Below are 21435 nucleotides of genomic sequence, written 5' to 3'. Positions count from 1 at the left end.
ATTGGGCATTGCTAACGTTGTTAGTTTGACAGAAGGTCATGGGCCAAACAGCCTGACCCTGTGTTGTACCATTCTACGTTTTATGTACATTGGGTTGTGATAGAGACCTAGTTGTTGGGTGCAGAAAGGACCCACGTTATTCATAACGATCTTTTCACTCATCTGCAGTAATCCCATCTACTGACATCAGAGGCGGGGCTCCAAACTGTCACAGCATCTGTAGATTTTCTCTTGCTTGTGATTCAAACTGTCACTCATTTGTACACTGACATATGCAAGAGAATTGGCTTTACACAGAACATCTTCAAAACAAAGGTCTTCATCAAACAATCAACACTATCCCCAACAGTAAGGTTCGCTACGAGACATGGGCTACCTTTGGAGAACCATCTCTTAGTGAATTCAGACATCAGTGTCCTCAGAAGTCAAAGAACTGGAAAGCAAGAACCTCATCCCCGCTATACCTAATAACATAATAAAAAATAATCTCCTAGAACTCATGGTTTTAGGTCAGTTTTACTCTCGTAGTCTTACTTGAAACCCATTGTCAGCCTTAGCAATATATGCAGTGCTTCTCTGAATCTAAATAAGCGTCTGTTCACATGACATAACCACCCCGAATGTCGAATGGCCGCCATTCAGTTCAGTGGATGGCGCTGTGTCCTGCGGCGGGTCAGGCCACCTGCTGCTGGTCCTCACAGGAGAACAGAAGATTGTTTTTTTATCCGTCAGACAGATCATATTATTTATAAATGCACACTCCGGAGCGTGCCGCGTTCTGCACAGTGCATGGTTATCCCTTGTGCATTGTGACTATATACTGCAGACGTCCACTCGGCCACTAATTGGCAAAGCGAGTCAGCTACGGTGTCACAAATCAAATAAAGCCACGCATTGTTAAGAACTCCTGCATTCGCATCGTTGCTGCACAATTTTAAAAGAAAGATATTTTAAGACGCATCCGTGAAATATAGTGCCTTTGCAAGATATTGCACTGAATTGCATTAATACTCAATGTTCTGGCAAAAATACTGCAGCTAATTTCATGTGTTTTTACACTTCATGTTGCCACGAATAAATCCTCAAATCAACCTCGGGTGTAATTTAAACGAAATGAGACAGCATTTTATATCTCTCAGTGACAGCCAGATAGTGTTACAGGCTTACTTATCCAACAATGAATTCTCTCGCTGGCCTCCAGGGTATGACTTCTAAATAAAGCAGAGCGATACAATCATCCCCCTCCGCCTGTCTGTAAAGAATTCTCTCCTCGTTCCACAACCTTTCCAAACAGCGTCAACGTGACAAAATGGAAACAATCTGCGCGCGGCGACAGTTGTTCGGGGAGATGGAGATAGCCATGTCAGCCCGATGAGTGGTCTCTCTTATCGCAAAGGTCAGTCTTCCCCTCCCCTCTCCTCCGCTAAAAAACCATCAGCGTGAGGATGGCGAATCGCACCTCCGCTCGTGCCTTTGCTCTTTCTATCTAATGTATTTTTAGCAGGAAACAACTGGGCTTCTTAAAATGGGGATTTAAATAGTAGGAGGCGATATCTGTGCAGCAGGCTCCACCTCTCTCCGATTCTTTCTTCAAGCCTATTCTAACTTCGCTCTCTTTCTCTCTCCATGTTTTTCTGATCAGGGATTTTAACCAGAACTGGAGGAGGAAAGCAAAATATTGTCGGTGATCCCTGCCGCTCCTCTTGCTGAGTGAACAATAGATAACCTTAACTTTTCCAATGAAGGGTGCTTGGCTCTGTTTCGCTACTTTGTCCCTGGCCTGTCTCAGTAGTAAAGCGGAGGACGGACTTCAGTTTCCCAGGTATGATGGAAAAGACAGAGTTGGCACCGTCGACATGAAGAACTACCAGAAGCTTTTTGAAAAGTACGATATCCTGTGCTTGTTGTATCATGAGGCAGTCCCTGCTGGAGACAAAGTTGCTCAGAAACGGTTTGACCGGGCGGAGATGGTGCTGGAGGTGAGGTGTGCTTGTTTCGAGATAGGAGACGGGGCTGTGGGGTGGTCAGCAAACTTCAGCAGAAAATACTCGGAACAATAAAGTTACCGCGGTGGTGACTGGACAACTGAAGCGTTGGTTAAAAGCTGCAGCATGTTTAACTGATGATGATTAAGCGGTCAATAACAGAGGGCAATGTCAATCACGGGAACTTAGGTAAAGTGCATGCATAGTAAAGAGTACGCGATGTCCATTACATCCAAAGGTTTCAAGCCTCCAACATACTATTGTTTTTTTTGTCTTCTGAGGCAGTTGGCAGCTCAGGTTTTGCAGGACAAAAACGTTGGATTCGCACTTGTAGATGAGAAGAAAGATGCCAAGGTGGCCAAGAAACTGGGTGAGAAACAAAATATTGAATAAGTCATAGAGTTATTAAAATCAGCCCCTCAGATCACCTCATTCAATATGCCCATATGGTCAGCTAGTCCCATTTCCCCATGTTTTGTGAATATCCAATGTCTTTAAAATGTCGTTATTTCAATAAATCGGTATTTTATAGCAACTTCTGCTGGTGACCAGACCCTACTGACACATCTGAGTGCAAAATCGACCATAGGCAAGAAGCATTGTTATTTACAAGACTTGTCAGTGAGCAACAACGGGAGCAAAAATTCCATCTCCTTTCCAAATTGCTAATTGAAAACCACGTTTCTTGTACCAGATGTACTCTTTAAAGAATTAATTTTTATTACTTGAATTTCATTTAATAAATATTTTCCTTACCTAATAATTTAATCAAAATTCCCCGCCATCTACCTGGCATGGAATTTTCTATCTGCACTCCATCAATCAACTTGGTGATTTTATTTATATCATTCATTCCATTCCTTTATCCACCCCCCCCCCCCCACCGCCAGCAGGAACAGGTTGTAGCTGCTTTATATAGGCATCAATTTCTCCATCCTTGTTCCTAGCAAAGCTTCAATCTACTTTTTGCACATTGGCATCGCTTTAGGCTTGCTGTCTGGGATGTAATTTGAATTAAATTGACTTTATTTCTTACATTCTTCATATACGTGAGGAGTAAAAATCTTGACGTTATGTCTCCGTCTGAATGTGCAATGTGCAATTTATAGTAATTTGTAATAAATAGCATGTACAGTAAGATATAAAACAGAATAGTCAATGTAGCATAGAAATAGTGTCAGCGTGAATTAATCAGTCTGATGGCCTGGTGGAAGAAGCTGTCCCAGAGCCTGTTGGTCCTGGCTTTAATGGTGCGGTACCGTTTCCTGGATGGTAGCAGCTGGAGCAGCTTGTGGTTAAGGTGACTAGTGTCCCTAATGATCCTTTGGGCCCTTTTTGCATACCTGTCGCTGTAAATGTTCTGAATGGTGGGAAGTTCACACTACAGGTGCGCTGGGCTGTCCGCACCACCCACTGCAGATTCCTGCGACTGAGGGAAGTACAGCCAATCAGGATGCTCTCAATTGTGCCCCCGTAGAAAGTCCTGAGGATCTGGGGACTCATGCCGAACTTCTTCAGCCGTCTGAGGTGAAAGAGGCGCTGTTGAGCTTTTATCACCACACAGCTGGTACGTACAGACCAAGTGGGTTCCTTGGTGTCGCGTACACCGAGAAACTTCAGGCTGTTCACCCTCTCAACCCCAGATCCATTGATGTCAATTGGGGTGAGCCCATCTCTGTTCCTCCTGTAATCCACAACCAGCTACATCATTATCTGAATAATGTAAAAGGATTGTTTTGCCACAATTCTAGGTCTTGGCCAGCAAATACTGTAATTATTTTGAGGAGGACTTACTAGTGAAGCTATATAAGAAAATACTATTATTGCTCACTTAGTGATTGTATTATTGATCGCTGCACAACTGTTAACTGGAAACCCAATGGACAGATGAAGCTTGAAAATGACAGGAGTTAACTCATCCCAGGAGCATGCTGATCACGACATTTGTTAGGTTCTCCACCTCCTCCAACTCCCAGTTGTCCAGAGTATCTTTCTCAATTATTAATGAATGGATGTCAATAAGAATCTTAGGCTTGTTGAAGACATTATTCTGATTTTATAAGATAATTTGTCAGCAATCTGGAAGTAATGGGGAGGCAGGATCTTTATTAATTCTGTGTAAATAGGTCATATAGTCCTTTCATTTTGCTGGGTTGTCAGTTTCGGCTGCTGTATAACTTCTGTGCTTTTCTGGGCCTGTTTTCCTATCTGTAAAGTGAAATGGACTGCTTTTAAGATTTTATTATGTTGATAATGCTTGCATTAAAAATACTTTGACAACAGTTATGATATTCAGGCGTGGCTGTCTTCATGGATGACTGGTAAGGAAAGCAGGAGTAGATACAGTCAGACTATAAGACCATAAGATATAAGACCAGAATTGGGCCATTCAGCCCATCGAATCAGTTCTGCCGTTTCATCATCGCTGTACCATTTTCCCTCTCAATCCCATTCGCTTACTTTCTGCTCATAACCTTTCATGCCCTAACGGATCAATAACATATTAACCTCTGCTTTAAATACACCCAGTGATGTAGCCTCCACAACTGCCTGTGGGAATAAGTTTGACAAATTCTCCACCCTCTTGCTAAAGAAATTCTTCTTTATTTCTGTTCTAAATGGATGTGCCTATATTCTGAGTCTCTGTTCTCTGGTCCTAGACTCCCCACTACAGGAAACATCCTCTCCACATCCACTCTATCTAGACTTTTTAACATTCGATATGTTTCAATGAGAACCCATCTAATAGTTTTAAATTCCAGCGAGTACAGGCCTAGAGCCATCAAACGCTCCTCATATATTAACCCTTTCATTCTCATGAACCTCCTCTGGACCCTCCCCATTATCAGTATGATGCATTTATTGAAAGGAATTCAACTCCCTCAACAAACAGCTAGTCTGCTACCATTGTTAAGATTTATGTGGTAGCACTCTGAACTAATTTAATTTTACTAAGGCCATTAAGCTATAAGCAGGCTATCAGGTGAGTACCTCCATCAACAGGAAGGAGGTACAAAAACTTCAAGGCACACACTCAGCAATTTGGGAACAGCTTGTTCCTGAACCCATGAACAGTACCTCACTACCTTTTAAAACTTAGTTCTGGGTTTTGTACTACTTATTTTAATGTAACTATTTAATATATACACATATGATTACTGTAATTCAGGTTTTTTTCCTGTAATTATCATGCGTTGCATTGTAATGCAAAGTTAAAAAGTTTCACGACCATGGAGTGGTGAATTCAGAGTTGAAGCAAGATGGAAACCGAAATCAAGAAGTATGAAGAATGTTGGGGTTTTTCTGGGGAGAAACCCGAGTGGATCTAAGGAACTAGTAGACGATGCTTCTTTTAAAAGTATGATGATAGGGATGGAGCAAGGTAAATTGCTCAAACCCGAGGAAATCTGCAGATGCTGGAATTTCAAGCAACACACATTAAGGTTGCTGGTGAACGCAGCAGGCCAGGCAGCATCTATAGGTTCTCTTACTAGCTCTTCTTTCAGTTAGTCCTGACGAAGGGTCTCGGCCTGAAACGCTGACTGTACCTCTTCCTAGAGACGCTGCCTGGCGTTCACCAGCAACTTTGATGTGTGTTGCTTAAGGTAAATTGCTCAAAGGGTAGAATAATGCCACAGAAGTCAGTTGAGAGGTAACTAGCTGATAAGTGCTTCATCATCACCTCAGTGGTAACAGTGAGGCCATTTGTAAGGCACACGTGCTCATCAGCCGTGACAAGTTCGGGTATCTGAGAGGATTGAAGTGAATATTATAATGGAGGGTGACAGGAAAGAGAGGAACCAAGAGAATAGAATATAGAGAGCAAATTTGGAACGATAGCTAACACGTGCATATGAATAGAATAAGAAGAAATATAAATCAAGTGGAAATGATGGAAAATTGGATATGCAGAATTTCCTCTACTACGCCCTATTCTAATTTAAGAATTTCCATTTACATTAAAATCATTTTTGCTTTCTACTTCAAAATGTTACAGGCTGTTTTATAGAAGAGGGAATACTATTACCCAACTTGCAGTATTTTCCAGTGATTAATTTTAATATAAAAAGCAAATCTCCATGAACTCATGCCTTCAGCTCATTTTAGAGTAAACACATACAAAGTAAGGCAGCCTCTATGGAAAGGAAAAGAGCCGATGGTTCAGGCCAATATCTTTCAATGGAAGTCCTGATGAGGGTCTCAGCCTGAAATGTCAACTATTTATTCCTTTCTATAGATGCTGCCTGATCTACTGAGTCCTTCAGCATTTTGCCTGTGTCACTCTGGATTCCAGCATCTGCAGAATCTCTTCTGTTTACAACTTGCTGCTCATTTTAGAGAAACTACTAAATTGGTGCCTCTGAAGAACCAAGATGAAAGAACCTGATAGCCGGTTTACTGTTTTACACCTCCCAAAATCCAAATGTCATTTGTGTTTTGATTTTAAGAGCAATGAAGAATCTGCTGTTTAGGGCAGCATGGTAATGAAATGGTTAGTGTAAGGCTTCACAGTGTCAGCTGGTTCAATCCCCTGCCCCCGCTATCTGTAAGGTGTTTGTATGTTCTCTCTGTGACCGTGTGGGTTTCCCCCCACATTCCAAAGATGAATTAGAGTTAATAAGTTCGCAGGCATGCTATGTTGCTGCCGGAAGCATGGGGACACTTGCCCCCAGCACACTCAGACTGTGTTGGTCATTAACGGCACAACCACATTTCACTGTATGTTTCAATGCAGATTGTACTCGCACGGTTTTGTTGTCCTTTCCACATTGGCTGTTTGTCCACCCTGTTGGGTGTGCTCTGTTGTTGCTTCCTTCGTGTTTTTTTATATATATACTTACTGCGAATGCCCGCACGATAATGAATCTCAGGATCGTATTTGGTGGCATATATGTACTTTGATAATAAATTTACTTTGAGCTTTATTCTCTTGCCCATTGCTGTGGTGCTACAGTATAATTGCACATTATTGAAAGTCTTTCTCAAGCCAACACTTCAAAGTAGGTAGATGCTGATGAATTAAACTGTTTTTTTTTAACATGCTTACTCTTTGGTTGCTATAGCCTGGGGTGATAATGGGGACAAACTCCCACTACCTATTAAATACTCCCAAAGGCATGCACCTCAAGTACCCACTGATAACCAAGTCCAGATCCTGGCCTTCATGTGTGGTAAGCCTGGTGGAGCCGTTTCTATTGACAGGAGGTGAGGCAAAGGCAGGTTACTGTCGCCTGAAAACCAGTTGCTTCGGGCAGATGGGACTCGTTAGCCGTGATTGGCAGCTCATCCAGAAGAAGGAAGCCGCCACTGCCTTGTGGCTATACCCACTCATGGGGACGGCTTCGGGAGTAAACCCTGAGGGAAAAATCTGGAGTCACTAAGGCAGTCCTACATAGAGTTCAATGCTGACTGGCAACTCTTGTACCAAACTATCGGTCTCCAAAACGAGAGCAAGTCTGCAAACACTGGAAATCCGAGCAACACACTCAAAATGCTAGAGGAACTCAGCAGGCCAGGCAGCACCTAGGAAGAGAGTCTTTGAGTGTGTTGTATCAGTCCCTGCTGTTTCTTTGGGTTCGTCAGATGCGTGGAGAGGGGGAGCTTGCTACATGGGCAACAGCTTGCTCTTCGATGTCATACTGCCCAGGCCTGAGTATCTAGACACAATAGGACACAATATCCATTGTCAACTCTGACCGACAGAGGTCCTCACCTCAATCATTAACACAATTTTATTGAAGAGTTGCATTTGAAATGTTTCCTTAAATATCTATACTTGTATCACGACATTTCAGTACCAGGTACAAATCATATCAATGGCTTCAAAACGGTTAGTTGCTCATTAAAAAAAATCCTCAAAATGACATTTCCCGGCTTTTTAAAATAAAAGCCATTGAAAGAGGAGAATATTTAGAACCACAGTTTTGTTTGAAGTTGCTGTGCTGTACTAAAGGATCTTGCACGAGTTTTGAGAATGAGTAATATGTATTAACTGAAGTGTGATTCCTGTTGGAATGAGGGGCCAAGTTGCACAAGTTAACGAGAATGAGGGGTGTAAAAATGTAGTTACAAGAGCAATACTGTGCATTTATTATGAGAAATTTCCCAGAATACGAGAAGTGTAAGAGTATGTTCTTATCTTATTTGAAAGGAAGAACATTTGGTATTGCTCTTATACAGTTTTATAATTGTTATTGTAAACCGGCTTAACTATTCCTAAACTCTACAAAATCCATCTGGAGTGAAGTCAGTATGTTTTGTAAACAGAAACGCTACCTTTGATAAATACTGTCTGCATTGATTTTTCAGTCATTCCAACATGTAATGGATTAGTTGTGGCTGCAAATAGAACTTTCCTCTTACACATTGTGCTACCAGTGTGGCAAATAAATATTCTCACAATCACTCTTACATGAGAGGAAACCAAAGGATGGGATAAGTGCTCATTTCAGCATTTGAGGCTTAATTTCAGGTTTGCAAAAGTGATTTAAGAAGGGAAGGAAAGTAAGTGTTGACCTGATATATATGAGCAAATGGGGGGTGGGGGTGGTGGTGTTCAAGATGTAAAGGGTAAATGGGAGGTGATTTAAAACATATATGATGCTTCATTCTTTACCCTTACCTTAGTGTTGCTGGAGATTTAAAATAACACTTAAGTAAATATGTTTGTAAAGCTGTTTTCTCTCATTTCTTTTTAATCTCTCTGCCAACAGTTTGTATGATGGGGGAGAATGGTTTATGTAGTTTACAAACTGACTACACTGGCCAGACTAGGTATTCACCTACCTATGCTCTTAGCTCCTGGCTCCCTTTTTGAGGAATGGGATCCCTCCCCGTAAACTAGGTGGTGAAGCAGTTTGCCAAATTTGGTACTTCAGAGTGTCCTCGCCAGGGAATACCGGAGTAGACTGGACCATGATAAGAATCTCTACATACATTTATACAGCCTGACAAAGACAGAGGAGAAAGGAGGTGCTTTGGAACCAGTGGAAGCATGAGGTTACTGAATCCTCACACTATTTGAAAAATACCCATTGTGGAAGAAAAATGATTATTTATACTTATGTGCAGTAAATTATAGATTATATTCTGATTATTTATATAAAAGTTCAAAATAAATTTATTATCAAAGTATATATTTGACCCCATATACAACCCGGAGATTCATTTTCTTGCAGGCATACACAATAAATCCATAATAGGGTAATAGCTAGAAGGAAAGACCACACCTACTTGGGCGTTCAACCAGCATGCAAAATACAACAGGCTATGCAAGTACAAAAAGAAAGAAATTATAATAATAAATAAATAAACAATAAACATCAAGAACATGAGATGGAGAGTCCTTGAAAGTGGGTCCATAGGTTGTGGGAACATTTCAAAGATGGGGCAAGTGAAGTGGAGTGAAGTTACACTCTATGAGATACTTAACAACTTCTACCCGTGCGGGAACGCTGTATCTGCTCTTCATTCACATTCTGGCAACTTTATCTCATTTTGCTCCTTGCCCATCATTTCCAATCTCTTGTGTCTCCCTTTTTTTTTAACTCCACTTCTGTTCTTTTCTACAAAGGTTTTGATGCTCTTAGAAAACAATGGAGTTGGTATCTGGCCACGTACTGTATCTCACAGATAACCCTTCCACATACAAAGGGTTTCCTGTTTCACACACACTGCAGCTCGTGCTACTCAATTATATTTTACTCTTATATTATTTTAAACTTTTAAGAGCACTCCAAATACACATTGAAATTTGCTATATTTTTTGCAGGTGGTTGTATCAGACCTTGCAAAAAGTAGTTTGTTGTAATGTCGTTTTTTTTTTGTCCACCTTAACTTACAGTTCTTGCTTTTCACAGGTCTGATAGAGGTTGGGAGTGTGTACATTTTTAAAGGTGATCACCTGATAGAGTTTGATGGTGAACTATCTGCTGAAGTACTGGTATCATTTCTCCTGGATGTGAGTAGAACTTTGACGCTACTACCATTCACAGCATGGCTGGATTCTCAAAATTCATCTGTTTTGCATGTCACTATGTACTTTGGTTTCACCATCTGAAGTGTACATGTTAGTAGCAGCTGTTATAACCATTGTTGAGATTTGTCACTAGGAGTGAGCCAAAGGGTCTAAATAAATATGGACATTGTGAAGATGGGGGCATCAGGTTGAAACATCCTCTCCCCACATTTCACTGAAGATGTTGCAAATGTTTTCAACATACCTTTACCAAGTATTCATAGAATTGCATTCAGCATGCATTATACCCAAATAAACATACATTATGGATTTTATAGATATGATCTTACTGAGATATGGGATAACGTGGTGATTAGTTGCCATTTCTGACCTTGGCTGTAACAGAAGTCGGGGTCGATATGTAGGAAAGGAAAGCGTTGCTGAAGCGATGTTGGTGAGAGACTAATAGATAATGCATAATGTAGTCATAACATGCTGGTGGTGGATGGGGTAAGTGTTGAGTCTAGTGGCAGAGGCAGTGATCAAGTAAAGTACCAATTCTTGATAAGAATTGAGTTTTGTAAGTGATATTGCACCTGTCTCCATCCAGGAGAGTAATTAATAATCTGACTCATAGATTATGGAAAATTAATGACATAGAAACAGGCCATTTAGTTGATTGTGTTTGTGTTGCTGAAAGAAAAACTATCACCCTCTAGAATTTGGACAGAGCCCACCTGGTCACAGCCCCTCAAATCCAAATACTGGTTATATAATGGTGAGGATTTCTGCCTCTACTAGACATTGGGTACATTTTTGAACCCTTACACTAGGAAATATCATTATATATTTCTTGATTTTACTTGCTGGCATTTTTTCACGCCCTTCTTTACTTCCTTAATTGCCCTTTCAGTTTCACCCCCCGCTCTTCTTATATTAAGCTGACAGTGTCTGACATAAACTGCCCTTTTTGCCTTCTTCCACCCTCTGCCTGTCTTGTTGTTCTGAGCTCTAGTTATGGTCATCCCAACCTCTTCCTTTATTGAAAAAGCATTTACTGTACCCTGAACCACTTGAATCTCTTTATTTACATCCAACTTCTCTGAGACTGATTTACCTAACAAATGAAGCAAAAAACTGCAGATCTAATGAAGGGTCTTTGGCCTGAGATGTTTCAGGATCAGTCTGAACTGCTGGTTACTTCTGTCCTTTTCTGTTTTTGCTGCCTTCTACCTGTTGCCGGTCTGCTTTTGCTAATCATTTCTCTAAAGTAATATGAAATCAGCCTTATCCTAAAGTTTAGCCTTTTCTCCTTTTTTATATCCTCCTCATTCCATAAGTCTTGCTAACTATACTCGAATTATTGTCACAACTGAAAGAATGTTGTTCCAATGACCTCCCTTCCCCTCAATGCAGCAAACTCCCCCATTCACGAAAATCGGAGTCTTAGTACTCCGTAGAAGCAGCATTTCTTGCCAGCATTTTGAAAAGAACTCTGCTATCTGCAATGGAAACTTTAATGCTAGCATATGTTCCTTTTTTTATCTACGCAGATGGAGATAGCTCTGTTTTCAGCCATATTTTATATTACTATCTTTTGTTGCACAAACAAGTGGAAGGAAAAAATCAGCAGATTATCTAGTCATTTTATAAACAAATTGCATCATTGAAATAAGGTTCAGGGACATCAGGCATGGGACTGGCCTCTTTGCACCTGTTCAGCCTTCCCAAAAAAGCATCTACACTTAGATTCATGGCCGGACATTGCAATAAATCAATTAATACCCTGTGCTAAAAAGAGCTTGATGAATTTGTGGTTACAAATTACATTGGGAATTACGATTAAAGAACAGATTACAATGTCCAAGATTATAATACCAAGGCTGCACAACATAAGATTAGAGGATCCAAATATATTCAGGCCCTAAATGGTTTATCTTTAAAATAAGGGATGATTAATACCTGCTTGAGGACCCTCATCACATCACTGGTGTCTTGTTTGGTGTCCCCTGAGGCATCAGGCCAATTCTAAATGTGGCCAAGCAATTTTGTCTCTTGGTGATCTCCATCTCAACTGCGGTCTCTCCAATCACTCTCACTCTCCTGGGCTCCCACCTCATTTCCCCAATAACTAATATTGTTCCTCCAAGTTCACTCCTCCTTTCTTTAATTTCAATTTTCTGATTGCTTTTGAAGCATGCCACTCATGCAACCACAGACTGGTTGGGGAGAATATAGTATTTAGGGTCACACTTCCAAGATGTGGGGTAAGACATTTACTTTTGGGATGAGGGGACGATTGTGAGAGACAAAAGAGACAGAGAATGAGCTTGGGGAATCATCTGTCACAGAAGATGGTGAAGACCAAATCAAGGAGAGAATAGGAACACTCAAGGATAAAAGAGGGAATGTACTTGGAGGTGGAGGATGTAGGTGAGGTCCTAAATGAGTACATGGCATCAGTATTTACAAAGGAGAAGGATCTAGAGGAGAGGGAGTTCGTGTGGAGCATGCTAATTTTTAGGGCACTTTGTGATAAAGAAGGAGGTAATGTGGGTGTCTCTTAAAGACCATTAAGGTGGATAAGTTCCCCAGAGAGGCGAGAGATTAGATTTCTGCGGGCTTGACCAATATCAGTATGTCCTCTCTAGCTACAGGCGAGGTTCTGCAAGTAGACTGGCAAGTAGCTAATGTAGTTCTATTATTCAAGAAGGCAACAGGAATAACCCTGGAAACAGAACCAGTGAATCTCTCATTAGTGTAGGGGAGGATTACTTACTGGAAAGGATTCTTAACCATACGATTTATGAGCATTTGAAAAACCACGGCCTAATTAGGGACAGTCAGCATTGTTTTTGTGGGGGGAGTTGTATCTTACTAACTTAATTGAGATTTTTGATGATGTTAGAGTTGTGGACTTATCTACATGGGTTATAGGTGTTTGACAAGGTCCCTCATGGAAGGCTCATCCAGATGATTAAGATACTTGGGATCCACAGTGAATAGGCTATTTGACTTCGGAGCTGGCTTGTCCATACAGGGTAGTGGTCAATAGAACTTATTCTAGATGGAGCTCTGTGACTAGCGGTGTTCCGCAGGGATCCGTACTGGGATTTCTGCTATTTGTGGTATGTATCTAGATGAAAATGTAGATGGGTGGGTTAGTAAGATGTAGACGGGTAGGTTAGTAGGTTTGCAGATGACATTGCAGGTGTAGTGGATAGTGTAAAAGATTGGCAAAGTATACAGTGGGATATAGATCAGTTGCAGGTATGGGCGGAGAAATGGCAGGTAGATCTTAACCCGGCCAAGTACAAAATGTTACACTGTGGGAGCTCAAATGTAAGCAGACAGCACTCTGTTACAATGTTAATGACAAGACCCTTAACAGTATTGATGTACAGAGGGATCTTGGGGTCCGGCTTCAGAGTTCCCTGCAAGTGGACACTCAGGTCGATAGGGTGGTTAAGAAGGCATACGGCATGCTTGCCTTTATTAGTTGAGGAATTGAGTCCAAGAGTTGGGAAATTACGTTGCAGCTTTATAAAACTTTAGTTAGGCCACATATTGAGTACTGCATTTAGTTCCTGTCACCCCCGTATAGGGCTGAGGCTTTGGAGACGATGCAGAAGTTTTCCAGAATGCTGCCTGGATTAGAGAGCATGTGGTACAATGAGAGGGTGGGTGAACTTGGCTTGCCTTCTCTGGCGTGGCAGAGGTTGAAGGAGATCTGATAGAGGTTTTTAAGATTTATGAAAGGCATAGAGAGCTAATACTTCTCTCCAAGGATTGAAATGTTTAATATTTAAGGTGAGAGGGGTGAGTGCAAAGGAGATATGTGGGGCAAGTGCCTGAAATGCTCTGTCTGTGGAGGTGGTGCATTCAAATACAATATAGACATTCACAAGGCTCTTACACAGGCACATGGAAGTGCAGGGAATGAAAGGATATGGACATTGTGCAGGCAGAGTGGTTACTTTAGTTGGACATTTGATTACTAATTTAATTAGTTTGCTGCGACACTGGGCTGAAGGGCCTGTTTCTGTGCTGTACTGTTCGACATGTTATTAAGGAGGTAGATAGATTTAGAGACATCAAAGGATACAGGGAGAGAGCAGGGATAATGCATTGAAATTCAAGATCAATCATAATCACATTGAATAGCTGGACTGGCTCCCAATTTTGATGCTATTATATTTCCCACTGAGCTCCACAAATGCCTCAATTCACTCATCTCTGTCCTACTGATTAAAGACTGTGATTTTGTTAATAAATATGACACTCCTCTACCTTCACCAGACAGATACACAATTAACAACATGGGCTGGCTGTTAGGTGAACAGCCTAACTTTAATTAATCTGACAAGTGGGGAAAAAACCCTAAAAAATGTAGGAATGCTTCAGATATGGTATCCATTACTGTCACCTTCAGTTATGAGTCCTTACCAGCATAGTGGAAGAGAACGTGTCTGAAACTAATGATTGTGAACAGCACCCTTTACTTTCACACCTTGTCTGCTTGCTGCCTTATGTTTGGGGAAAACAAGGAACATACAAACCTTCTTTCCTTTAGAAGCCAGCAAATGTCTGGTTGGTTTAAAAACTGTTTTTATTCATCTTCTAGATGAAGATGCCTTTCATCTTCACTTTCACCAGGACGTCCTGCAGAAGCATCTCTCCTTCCTCAGCAGAACAGCAATGTTGTTCACATGTTGGCCTGTTGTGTCACTGGGAACAATTTCTCCAGAAGCTCACATTTCACTGAGCATTGCAGCACTGGATTTTATGCTCAGTGGATAAGTGTGCTTTATGCCCTGGTGCATAAGCATGGGATTTACCTGAACACATTTACAGATGAATCAGAATATTGTGTTTATTATTTATGTTGGGGAAATATTATAAAGCCAAAAGAGCAAGCGTTTATATTTATAGAACAGTCCAGTCCAGGAACAGACCCTTCTGCCCATTGTGTTGTGATAAACAATTAGATTGGTAATCAAATGTACAGCTGAAGATACAACCAGAGATACAGGAGAGTCTGCAGATGCTGCCAACCTTGAGCAACGCAAACGCACACGAAGTACTGGAAGAACTCAGAAGGATAGACAGCATTTATGGATGGAAATGAACAGCCCTTTGCCTCTTCCACCTTTCACTCCCTAGCTTCATCCTGCTCCCCACCTACTTACCTTCCCTCTCTCACCTGAACTCACCAATTCCTGCCAGCTTGTGCTCCTCCCCCTCCCACTAGTTTTTTTTTAAATTCTGGGCTCCTGTCACTTTCCTTTCTAGTCCTGAGAAAAGGTTTCAGCCCAAAACGTCGACGATTGCTCATTTCCCCCTATAAATGCTGCTGACGTTGTGAGTTCCTCCAGCATTTTGTGTGTTGTCCAAATATATTTACCACTTTTGACCTACACAATATCCATATGTATACATTTGTAATCTATTATTGTCACAGATTTTCCCTGGCCTTTGTGTAAAGTTGCACTTCAGTGTTAATACTACATATTTTTAAAATTGATTTTATATTGTTTTGCTTTGTAATGCTTTTTTGTTTTAATTATGGTTAATTAAATCGGTACTGTAGTCCGTACCAAGGAGTTAAATATTTTCTTCATTAGTGTCAGAACAAGCATTTCCAAGGCAGCTGTTAGGACTGGCAGATTCTGAGTTAGGGACTCTTTACTGTGGCACGTGCAAAGTCTTTGCCCTCCTTCAGCAAAGAGGTTTAATCCTCTTCCAAGCCGAGGCTGGAACTAGTGGCCCAGCAAAAAAAATTCCATCTAGTCACTGAATATTGAAAGGCCTGGACGTGGGCAGGATGTTTCCAATAATGGGAGCGTGTAGGACCAGAGGGCACAGCCTCAAAATAGAAGGACATCCCTTAGAACAGGATTTCTTGAGCCAAAGGGTGGTGAATCTGTGGAATTTGTTGCCACTGTCAGTTGTGGAGGCCAAGTCATTGGGTATATTTAAAGCAGAGGTTCATTGGCTCTTGATTAGTAAGGGTGTTAAAAATCACAGGGAGAAGGCAGGAGAGTGGGGTTGAGAGTGAAAATAAATCGGCCACAGTCGATAGACCAAATGGCCTAATTCTGCCTCTTATGGTGCCATGGCCTTTCGGTCATATGGGTTCCCTCATGAAAGATCAACAAGCTACCCCATTGTCAGGTATAAAGATGTTATTGGCCATGGAAGAAGCTCTCACATCACAATCCACCAGGTAGTTAACTAAGGCTGGAAATCTTCCCAATGATGTATTTTTTCATAATGGGAAATAAACACTTGTTTATTCTCAATACCCTGATGTAATAAAATCCAGCATTAAGGTGATCATATTGACATACAGCTATGTTTTGTTCAGAATTTCTCAAGTATAATGATAATACACTTCAATTTATACAGGCAATGTGATGTTTTAACACTGAAATCCAAACAGAGCTGGCTTTTGTCAACAGGTGACTGAAGATCCTGTGGAGATCATTGAGACCCGCGGAGAGGTTCGCTCTTTTGAAAGAACAGATGAAGTTATTAAATTGATTGGATACTTTAAAAGTGAAGCTTCTGAACGTGAGTTAGCAACACCATTTCTCTTTCCCTTGGATCTGTGGTGCCAGTGTAAATTTGGGTGGCAATGCTTCACTTTAAAATGCTCATTTCCAGGAATTTGTTCTGGCGCATCGGGCAAAGTCAAAGTAGAGCATTGGGTTCACACCTTGATATCAAACGGCAAACATTACTTGCACAAATTCCTGAGTGCCTCTTTGGTCCAGGAATGCAGAAGGCCTTAATGGGAGAGCTGGGACATGCCTTGTTGATAGTGGAACAGGTTCTAAGTGTACTTGGCTCTCTGCTCAGGACTCTGCGGTCTTCTTTCACATAGCTCACCCCCACAATATTTTGCATGAGCTGATTTTCACTACCGACACTCTTGTGATCCCTAGTCATTACTATCAGTCTCACCACTAGAGTCCAAAGAGCCCACCCCCATCACACACCGAGACTCAAAATCCCATTTGTGACCTACCTCCTGGCAGGCTCCTGTTTCTTACCAATAATGCAACTCCCAGCTCCTGACCTAAGCTCTATGTACCGGTGTACCCTCCCTCTTTCTGCTTTGGTTCCATCTGTATCTTGTCACCACAGTGACTGCAGCCTCAGTTGCAGAGCCAGTGGAGGAAGTAGCTTTGTTTATACAATGATGTGTACAAAGCATGTCCATTGCACAGATGACACCTTACCTGTGTGATAGGATTTCAGTGCTCGGAGCCCTGAAACAAAATGCTTCATTGTAACACCAACTTCTCTAACGTTACTCATACAAAATGTTGAGTTCTGGAAAAGAAAAACAAAGTGATGGTTGTCAGAGTACGGGGAATGTATTAACATTCATAAGAAAACTAATCATGAGACTGCTGAATCTGTGCTGTATATAAGCTTGTTCTTTGTGCAAAATTTGAAACGTCTTTAAACTCAAAGAGAACTGCAATTAAAAAGGCGTATCTACTGCATTCAGTAACAATGAGACATGAAGTGTGCATTAATCATTTGTATTAGAGTGCTTTAACTGAGACACTAATCTGATTAATGTGTCAATTCTTTTAAAATAAGTCAAAAAAGGATCTAGTGCTTTGTAATGTGTACAGCTCTGTACAATTTTGTTTTCTACTTGATCATTTCAAAAACATAATATATAGAGAACAAATACAACTTTATTTTTAAAAAGGAACATTAGGGCCTCTTTTCACACCTCTACAAAACAATCTCAAAACTAGAATCAACATCTCTTAGTTTGGAAGAAGGTTCTGGAAAGGTACTGGTTTGACTGGTTGCCTGATTTTAAAATAGTTATAACCAAAATCTCATTGTTTGGATTCTTGAAATTGGTGAAATATTCCCTAGCGATATTTTAAGCAGCTGTAAGTTACACGATAGCTTGTCTTTTAATTGCGTGCAACCTTTCATCCATTATCAGCCTGTGTTACAGAGGGAGATCCACTGACAGCAGAGTTGTAGCTGCCATGGTTTATATCATTCTCTATTTATGGAAACAGAAAAGAATAGCAACAATTTTTAATTTGTAATATTAGTTTGGGTAATTGGTTTGGTTACTGAGAATGTACTTGTTTTAATACTTTGTAAGTTTGTTTGTAATATATGACTTTGCCATTGTTATTTCAATTTAAGAGTAGATATCCATAAACAAATATAAAAGATTTATCCATTGTTTGCATTACGTTAATAATACTTGAGCTTGTGTTAATCTTGTAAACCATATTCTGGAAGCATTGAAGTGGACATGACGAATTACAATATACACACGTCAAGTGGATACAAAGGGTACAAATATATTCAAATTCGCAAGAAAACTCACTGTAGGCTTCCATAAAATTCTTATGCAAGCAAAATTCAAAACATCTTTAAACTAGAAGAGGACTGTAATTAGCAAGAGCTAATATAGTGCATTCAGTTAATGATGAGATGGAGTGATTGTACAAAAAGAATTGTACAAATTATTTGGACTTGTTTTAAAAGTAGAGTTGAGACATTAATCAGATTAATGTCTCATTTAAAGTGGTGCACTGTAACATAAATGATTAGTGCACATTCTCTGCATTTTCACATTTTTGCCTTTCTCGATATGTAAGTTCAGCAGATGACCACTCCCAACAGTAAATCTGTAGTCAGAATGAAATACTCAAAGTTTTGGTCTCCTGTGCTGTTCTGAAGCTAGTGGAACCTTTGTCTTGCCTTAGAGCAGCTATTGAAGGAAAAGAGAATAGGCTGCTGTGGATTCTCACATGAGAAGTTCCACTTTCCTAGTGTAAGGAGAAGCCAGGATCATGACCTGGGACTCAAAGAATGGTTATCTGTTCATTAGCAGAGCTCTTTTAAAAGTTTATTCCAGAACTTGTACAAATTTTCTCAAATTTTCCTGACTCCCCATCATGGAAATTTGGAGCAATGATGTTTTTGATAATGACATCTTTTCAGATAATATTTTAAATTTTCTATTTTTTGTTTCCATCTTCGCCTTTTCCTTTTTCTCATGTTCCTCTCCTCTTTCTCATGCAGATTACAAAGCCTTTGAAGATGCAGCAGAACACTTCCATCCCTATATTAAGTTCTTTGCAACTTTCAATAAAGGGGTGAGTAATTAAACTTAAAATAAAAGCTTGTGGAACAGGAGGAAATTATTGACCTGGTTCAGAATTTTTTCAAGTAGTGAAAGTCAGGAAGCAAGGATAATGAATATGCATTCAAAACAGAAGGAAGCGGTTCAGTAGGTATCACAAGAATATATACTGGGGCTTCAACTATTCACTATATTTATTAATGACTTAGACAACACAATAGAGGGCCATATATCCAAATGTACCAGTGAAACAGAGATTGGTGTCACAATGAGGAGCTCAGACTGGAGCATAACATTACAAAGGCCCATTGATAGATTAGGTGAATGGCTGAAACTGTGGCAGATGGATTTCAACATAATTAAGGATGAGGTCATTCATGTTATGCCAAAAGAAACAATAGTATTCTTTTAAAATTGTGAAAAGTTAGGAATGGTGTAGATGCATAGAAGTTTAAGGTTCAATGTATTTAAGTTTAAAAAATCAAATAGGATGCTAGCCTATCTATCTAGGAGGCTAAGATGTAAGAGAGGAAGTTTTCCTACCCCTGTACAAATGAGTTGTTAAAACACATCTGCTCTACTGCGCACATTCCCAAGTAATGCACATTATGTGCTGGTGAGGAGGAAGGCAATTTTTTGCCAGATTTTCACAAGAGCTCTAAGAGTTAACTTATAAGGATAAATTTAATTTACAAACATTGATGAGATTTGATTAGGGTCGGAGCAAACAAGCCCTTTGGCACAACTGACCCTGCGTATAGCCCATAACACTCCAAGCCCCGGCCCCCCATGCACTTATCCAAATGCCTCTTAAATGCCCAACCAATGGTATAGAATTTTCTGAGGAAGTCGCTAGGAAAGTTGATGAAGAAAAAGCAGTGGATGTTGTCTGCACAGATTTTAGCAACGCTTTTGACCAGGTCCTGCATGTTGGTCAAGAAGGTTCAATTGCTTGACATTAGGGTTAGAGTAGTAAATTGGATGAGACATTTACTTCACAGGAGAAGCCAGAGAGTGGGAGCGGATGGTTGCATCTCTGACTGGAGGCCTGTGACTAGTGGAGTGCCGCAGGGAGTGGCGCTGGGTCCTCTGTTTGTCATCGATATCAACAATCTGGATGTTAATTTGGTAAACTGTATCAGCGAATTTGTGGATGACATCAGGATTGGGGATGTAATGGACAGCAAGAAAGGCTATCAAAGCCTGCAGCAGGAGCTGGACCAGCTGGAAAAATCTGATGAAAAATGGCAGATGGAATTTAATGCCGACATGTGTGAATTGTTGCACTTGGGATAACAAACCAGGGCAAAGCTTACACAGTGAACAGTCGGTGTTGAGGAGTGCTGTAGAACAGAGGGATCTGGGAATACAGGTCCATAATTCCTTGAAAGTGGCATCACAGGTAGATAGAACTTTAGGCACGTTGGCCTTCATAAATCAACGTACTGAGTACAGGAGTTGGGATATTATGTTGAAGTTGTATAAAATGTTGGTGAAGCCTAATTTGGACAATTGTGTACAGTTCTCATTACCTACCTACAGGAACAATATCAAGAAGATTGAAGGAGTACAGAGAACATTTACAAGAATGTTTCTGGGACTTGAGGACCTGAGTTATAGGAAAGGTTGAATAGGTTAGTACTTTATTCCCTGGAGCTAGGAGAATGAGGGGAGATTTGATAGAGGTTTGTAAAGTTATGAAGGGTATTGATAGGGTAAATGCAAGCAGGCTCGTTCCACTGAGATTGGGTGAGACTGGAACTAGAGGTCATGAGTTAAGGGTGAAAGATGAAATATTTAAAGGGAACATGAGGGGGAGCCTCTTCATTCAGAGAATGGTGAGAGTGTGGGAAGCTGCAAGCAGAAGTGGTGGATGCGGGTTCGGTTTCAACATTTAATGAGTATATATATGTCACCATATTCAACCCTGAGATTCACTTTCCTGTGGGCAAACTCAGCAAATCCATACAATAGTAATTATAACAGAATCAGTGAAAGACCGTTCAGCCAGGGCATTTAACCAGAGTGCAGTAGACAACAAACTGTGCAAATGCAAAAAGAAAAAACATAATATAAATAAATAAACAATAAATATCGACATTTCACTGGTGGGGCAACTGAAATTGAGTGAAGTTATCCCCTTTGTTCAAGAGCCTGATGGTTGATGGTTAACTCCTCCTGAACGTGGTGGTGTGAGTCCTGAGGCCCCTGTACTTTCTTTTGATGGCAGCAGCAGGAGGTGAGCATATCCTAGTGGTAGGTGTCCCTGATAATGGACGCTGCTTTCTTGTGACTGCGTTTCATGTAGATATGCTCAATGGTTGGGTGAACTTTAACCATGATGGACTGACCAT

At 40.6% G+C, this 21435-nt stretch overlaps 1 protein-coding gene across 1 annotated transcript in view; it reads left to right on the top strand.

Moving 5' to 3' along the window:
• Positions 1–1310: 1310 nt before the first annotated feature.
• casq2 (calsequestrin 2) overlaps positions 1311–21435 on the top strand; it is a 37957-nt gene continuing 17832 nt past the window's right edge. Inside the window, exons 1-6 of the mRNA XM_072262263.1 lie at positions 1311–1396; positions 1643–1979; positions 2271–2355; positions 9845–9945; positions 16404–16515; positions 19021–19094. Coding sequence (XP_072118364.1) covers positions 1740–1979; positions 2271–2355; positions 9845–9945; positions 16404–16515; positions 19021–19094 — 612 coding nt within the window. The 5' untranslated portion in view covers positions 1311–1396; positions 1643–1739. The remainder of the gene's footprint in view (positions 1397–1642; positions 1980–2270; positions 2356–9844; positions 9946–16403; positions 16516–19020; positions 19095–21435) is intronic.

The sequence above is a fragment of the Mobula birostris genome, chromosome 6 (assembly GCF_030028105.1).
Source record: "Mobula birostris isolate sMobBir1 chromosome 6, sMobBir1.hap1, whole genome shotgun sequence".
Classification (NCBI taxonomy): Eukaryota; Metazoa; Chordata; class Chondrichthyes; order Myliobatiformes; family Myliobatidae; genus Mobula; species Mobula birostris.
The sequence above is the reverse complement of the archived record's forward strand: the minus strand, read 5'-3'. Positions and strand labels throughout refer to the sequence as shown.